The sequence below is a fragment of the Fundulus heteroclitus genome, unplaced genomic scaffold (genome assembly GCF_011125445.2).
Source record: "Fundulus heteroclitus isolate FHET01 unplaced genomic scaffold, MU-UCD_Fhet_4.1 scaffold_349, whole genome shotgun sequence".
NCBI lineage: Eukaryota > Metazoa > Chordata > Actinopteri > Cyprinodontiformes > Fundulidae > Fundulus > Fundulus heteroclitus.
Genome location: NW_023396759.1, coordinates 113,016 through 119,015, shown reverse-complemented (window position 1 = coordinate 119,015; position 6,000 = coordinate 113,016). Strand labels below are relative to the sequence as shown.

Sequence of the window (6,000 nt, the reverse complement as noted above, 5' to 3'; positions counted from 1 at the left end):
GCTACAGGTGAAGGTTTTACCCCCACAGTCCCTAAACAGGATTAAAATCTATGTTCTGACCTCAGCACAGCAGAGCTGCATGATGAGCCTCAGATCCAACAGAACCAGAACCGTTCTGCAGGAAGAAAATCCTCCAAAGAAGATCTGAAAGTCTCTGAGCTGCTGCAGAAAGTGTTTCCATGCTCACCAAAGGAGAAGCTGGAGCAAACTTTATCTTTACTCACTTTTAGATTTTACCTCCAAAATCAAGGAAATAAAAAGATTTGATGTTAAATCATGAAGAAAAGCTTCATCCTCTGATTGAAGAAACCATCATTTACTCACTGAGTTGTTTGCAGCAACAGATAAAAGGACCAGAGCTGTCCAAACATTTGCAGAAAACTTCTAAAATATGCTGAAAAACCCACAGAAACTGCATCACAATGAAGCAAACATGCAGCCTGAAAACTTTAGAGTTGAGCTTTATTTCAGATTTCTGGGTTACAGGCTGAAAATGAAGCAGAGAGAAAAAATATCAACTTTGCAGTTTCATCAGATTCAGGTCAAAACTCCATGGAGCCACTAAATGCAACTTAGTTTTCATTTGATCCTCACTGGTCCACAGAGACAAACAATATCAGACACTAAATGACAGATATAATCAGATAAACAGGATCAACATCTCTAAGGTCAGAGTTCATCATCAGGATCCAGTCAGAGTCTCTTTAAACTCAAACTGCTGCAGCTTCAACCTCTGGATCATCAGGACAGCTCAGCTTCTCTCCTCCACTAAGATCATCACCTCCACGTCCTGCAGAGAGAAGAAGGAGCAACAGAGGAGATCAGTGAGTGTTTCAGCCTCTGGAAGCTGAACATGAACATCTCATCTGTTCCTGAAACATCAGCTGACTAAGAAACATGGAGGCTGTCCCTGAACACATCTGGATGAAACTAGTGAGAGAAGGACACATGTCCAGATGTGCTGAGTGGACTTCAGCAGAGCTTCTGCTCTGTAGACAGACCACATGGTGACTAAATGTAATGATGGGCTGTGAAATCAGTGATTTGCAGGCTGCAGTCAGACTGATCTCAGAGCTGTGACTAAGATGAAACTGATCAGCTGTTTGCTGCTGAAATTAGAGAACAAAGAGTCTGAGATCAGATCTGATGCTCCACAGCTTGATGAATGAGGACCACTGTCTCTAGACATGGTGGAAGGCTGTCAGCTGGAATCCAGCTGCATTTCCTGGAGACTTGAACACAACAACAACAGTCATCTTCACATGGACACAAACACAGGAACACAACAAGCTGCTGGCTCCTCTGATTGGCTGATTGTTGTCTTTGTGTCCAATCAGGAAGCCTGTCACCATTCTCCTCCCACTGAGAAGCTGCAGCTTTACTGGAAACGCTGGATCTTTGCTTTGGTACCAACTGGGTTCAGAACAGTTCTGCTGACAGCAGCTGGACTCACTCCAACCATCTACTTACAGAGTTTTCAGTTTGTAGTCTGGACTCTGTACAAGATTCTCCAGCTGCTGAACCTCTGACTCCTTCAGGTAGTTGAAGCTCAGGTCCAGTTGTGTCAGAAGGGATGGGTTGGACTTCAGCGCCAATACCAGATGATCACAGCTGATCTTCGACAAACTGCAGTAACTCAAGCTGAATAAAGAATCAAAGATGTGAGCAGAAGCCACCATGATGCAGGTTCTAACAGTCCAACAGAACCAGTTAAAGAACTCTCATTAATATTAATGACAACAAGCTGCTGCTTCAATAAACACCTGCTGACTTCAGCTCTTCAACAGTCAAGAATATAAGAACTTTCAATAGTTAAAACTTGTTGGCAAAAATATTCAGATTAATAAAACCATGTTCAGGCACAGCAGCAGCCATTTTCCTTTCTAGATCCCGGCTGTAGCGATACATTTGGTACCAGATTCTGGCTCAGGTTCTGCCCTCTACACGCGCAGATTCAAGCTAAAACGGTTGATGCAAAGCACCTCATGAATGTTAATGTGTAGAAAATGTGTCAGCTGATCATTTTTACATCATGGTGACGTGGCAGCCATGGAGAACAAGCAAAGAAACGTTGGGAAAATTTTCCAGAGAGGCGTTTATTAAATGTGGAAATCAGACGTAAAAGCTCAGATGTTGTCCACATTAAAACAATTTGTTAAAAAGCTGTTAAAATAAGTTTTTTAAAAGTAAACCACGTTGTGCTCCGTGTTGAAATTCCCCTGTGGCTGTGGGTTCAGATGCACATTCAAAGGAGAGACCATTATTACCCCCCCCCCAAAAGGTGAGCACTGCCTGGGTGTGAGCAGAAAGCCTCCTTTTCGGCTCTTTGGGGGTTGGAGAAGTGCCTTTCACCTCCTCAGAGGGAGGTGGAGCCACTTTCCCCTGTGGGGAACAGCACAATCCATACTGGGAGTCAGAAGCAGGACATTGGCCAGTCCTCATTATTGGCGAGGAAATCTTTGATCCCTGAAAGCGCGTTTCCTAAATTCTCCATCTGCACGGTCTTCCAGCAGTGCCAATGCATCCAGCCAGCAGCATTACGCACGAGTATGTTTGACTGTTTGCAGCAATTAAAGTGATTGCTGCTCACCTGGTCACAATAATCTGTGGAACAGGTCACCCTGGTGATCATTGGAGAGAGGAATGTGAAGGTAGAAAACCCAGAGAAGATGCTAGCAGACTTTGATTTAAGATTTAAGATGGCTTATGAGCATTTAGATTTATCTGAAAGGTCCCAGATGGATTTAAGAGTCACCAGCATCAGAATGAATAATAATGAGGTTTTAATGCTTCTGATCAAGATGATCTCTGATTAAAGTCTGATATGGAGTGAAAGTGAAAATCTGAGAGGAATCCTCATGCAGTTTAGCTGTAATTCACCACTTCACCATCTGCGTCTCCAGTTTCCCCGTCTCCAAAATGAGCGTACACCTGGGTCAGAGCTGGCATGAGGACCACACATTTTCCCCTCAAGTTCATTTTTAGAGATCCTAACTTCTGGTGGAAAGTGGCGTATGCACATTTCAGCTCCATTTAGTGTCAGCAAGCTTTCTAAATGACTGCCCTGCTGACTTCAGCTCTTCACCTCTGTCAGCTCCACCAGCAGCTCCATCAATACAAACTCAGCTTCTGCAGCCAAATTATTCAAGTTTCACAGAAAACAAACAAGTCAGCAGCAATTGTGGCGGAAATATGAACAAATGGATATTAATGCAGATAAATGAACTATTTTAATTAATCCACAGCCATAAAAACATGATGTCATGGAGAATATTTCATGTAAACTGACTTTAGGAGCTGAAGCTCCCAGAACCAGAACCTGCTACTGTGACATGTTGTGTCTGAGTGTTTTAGTCCGTAAAATCCTTGCAGAGCTTCTAAAAGTGCTGACGCATCAATCAGGGATTATAGATTTGTTCCTGTCAGACAGATTCCAGGAGCTGAAATTGACTTTTCTAAACTGGCTTGAATCCCCTCTGAGCTGCTTCTCATGAGGGGCATTTCTACACACTGGGGGTCCCAATGCTGTCCGCTTCTGACCTGAGATCAGGGCTCAGACTCAGTTACACAGAGAGACAACATTAAAAACTGGCTCCAGGTCCAGGAACAAACTCAGCAAAGATTTATTACAATAGAAGATCTGAACTTTGTTTTTCAGCTAAATTAGATCCACTTATTCAATTATTTTAAAATCATCATGTAGAAAATGTAGAGATACTGACCTGATAAAGGTTTAAAGAGTTTAAAAACCTTCAACTAAATGAAACATCAGTATTTTATTTATTTTCTCTTCCTTTTTCTCAGTTCTGGATAAAAGCTGCAAGTCTAAAATGAAATTTGGCTCATTGTTTCATGTTTTCTGCTGATTATTGAATAAATCCTGACAGGAAGTTAGAAAAAGAAAGAAAGTTTAAATGGAGCAAAGCAGTGAAGAAGAAAGCAGACTTTAACATGAAGATCCACAGTGTGGATCAGTAGAATATCAGCCAGATGTCTGCAGTTTAGTGTCAACACAACTTTCACATCACACATATCAGAACTTAAACATGGAGTCTGACCTCAGTGTCTGTAGTTTGCAGAGGGGAGTCTGGAGGAAACCACAGAGCTTCTTCACTCCAGAATCATTGAGGTTGTTGTGACTCAGGTCCAGTTGTGTCAGATGGGACGGGTTGGACCTCAGCGCCGATACCAGATAATCACAGCTGATCTCTGACAAACTGCAGTTTATCAATCTGTGTAAAGAATCAAAGATGTGAGCTGAAGCCACCAGGATGCAGGTTCTAACAGTCCAACAGAACCAGTTAAAGAACTCTCATTAATATCAATGACAACAAGCTGCTGCTTCAATAAAGACCTGCTGACTTCAGCTCTTCAACAATTAACAATATCAGAACTTTCAACAGTTAAAACTTGTTTAGTAATTTTTACAGTCCTGGCTCTCATTTAGAAAACTTTGTGTGGAATCCGTACTAAAAGTGAATGCCAAGAAAAAGAAAATGGAGTATGGCAAAAAAATTCAGACGAATCAAACCATGCTCAGGCACAGCAGCAGCCATTTTCCTTTCTAGATCCCAGCTGTAGCGATACATTTGGTACCAGGTTCTGGCTCAGGTTCTGCCCTCTACACGCCCAGATTCAAGCAGAAACGGCCGATGCAAAGCACCTCATGATGTTAATGTGTAGAAAATGTGTCAGCTGATCATTTTTTCATCATGGTGACGTGGGAGCCACGGAGAAAAAGCAAAGAAACGTTGGGAAAATTTCCCAGAGAGGCATTTATTAAATGTGGAAATCAGAGGTAAAAGCTCAGATGTTGCCCACATTAAAACAAGTTGTTAAGAAGCTGTTAAATAAGTTGTTAAAAAGTAAACCACGCTTTGCTCCATGTTGAAATTCCCCTGTGGCTGTGGGTTAAGATCCACATTCAGAGGAAAGAGGTTTCCCCACCATTATTACCCCCCCCCCCCTAAAAAGGTGAGCACAGCCTGGGTGTGAGCAGAAAGCCTCCTTCTCTGCTCTCTGGGGGTTGGAGAGCTTCCTTTCAGCTCCTCACAGGCAGGTGGAGCCACTTTCCCTTGTGGGGAACAGCACAATGTATGCTGGGAGTCAGAAGTAGGATATTGGCCAGTCCTCATTATTTGCCAGGAAATTTTTGATCCCTGAAAGTGTGTTTCCTCAATTCTCCATCTGCATGGTTTTCAAGCAGTGCCAATGCATCCAGCCAGAAGCATTATGCACGAGTGTGTTTGACTGTTTGCAGCAATTATTTCTGATCACCTGGTCACAATAATCTGTGGAACAGGTCACCCTGGTGATCATTGGAGAGAGGAATGTGAAGATAGAAAACCCAGAGAAGATGTTAGCACTCTCCGCCTCTCTGCCTACTCGGACGCTCTTTTCTCTGCTCCCTGCTTGCTTGCATTTTCCTCCCTTTTTATCTCCTTTTTATCTCTTAACCAAAATTACAGAAAGTTGGATTTAGTTATTTTATTTTATTTATTTTCTGTGATTTATTTTTGATTTAGATTTTTTTCCCGTGTGGACTATTTTAGTTTTCAGCTAATCCACACAAGATACCTTTTTACAACAGCCCAGAGGAGGCAGTTCTCAGGAAAAATGCTGTTGAAAGAATTCAACATGAAGTGGATATGAAGAAGAACCACCCAATTCAAAGGATGCCTACCTTCACCACAATGGACTTTGACAAGCTTTTACAGAAGATAGCTGTTTTGGAACTGAAAATCTGTCGACTCAAAGTGAATTATGATGTAAACGCCACGCCACGCATGGAAATGAAACAACCCTGCCTGTGATTCTGAATGGTGACCACCAGCCCAGCGACTCAGCGAACAAACAGTCCTCGGAGTAAAATGAGAATCCCTGGATCACTCTGGGTGCAAGACCAAAGGATCAACGAACCCCGCACCCAGACAAAGAAAACTGGCCGAGACTACAGAGAGATGTCCCAAGACAAATGAAACAACAACGGGCTGTTCTCAA

At 42.6% G+C, this 6,000-nt stretch overlaps 1 protein-coding gene across 1 annotated transcript in view; it reads right to left on the bottom strand.

The window, feature by feature from the left end:
* Positions 1-444: 444 nt before the first annotated feature.
* Positions 445-6,000, bottom strand: part of LOC118559841 (NACHT, LRR and PYD domains-containing protein 12-like) — an 84,468-nt gene continuing 78,912 nt past the window's right edge. The window contains exons 10-12 of the mRNA XM_036130361.1: positions 4,059-4,232; positions 1,471-1,641; positions 445-790 (exon numbers count right to left, since the gene is read on the bottom strand). Coding sequence (XP_035986254.1) covers positions 778-790; positions 1,471-1,641; positions 4,059-4,232 — 358 coding nt within the window. The 3' untranslated portion in view covers positions 445-777. The remainder of the gene's footprint in view (positions 791-1,470; positions 1,642-4,058; positions 4,233-6,000) is intronic.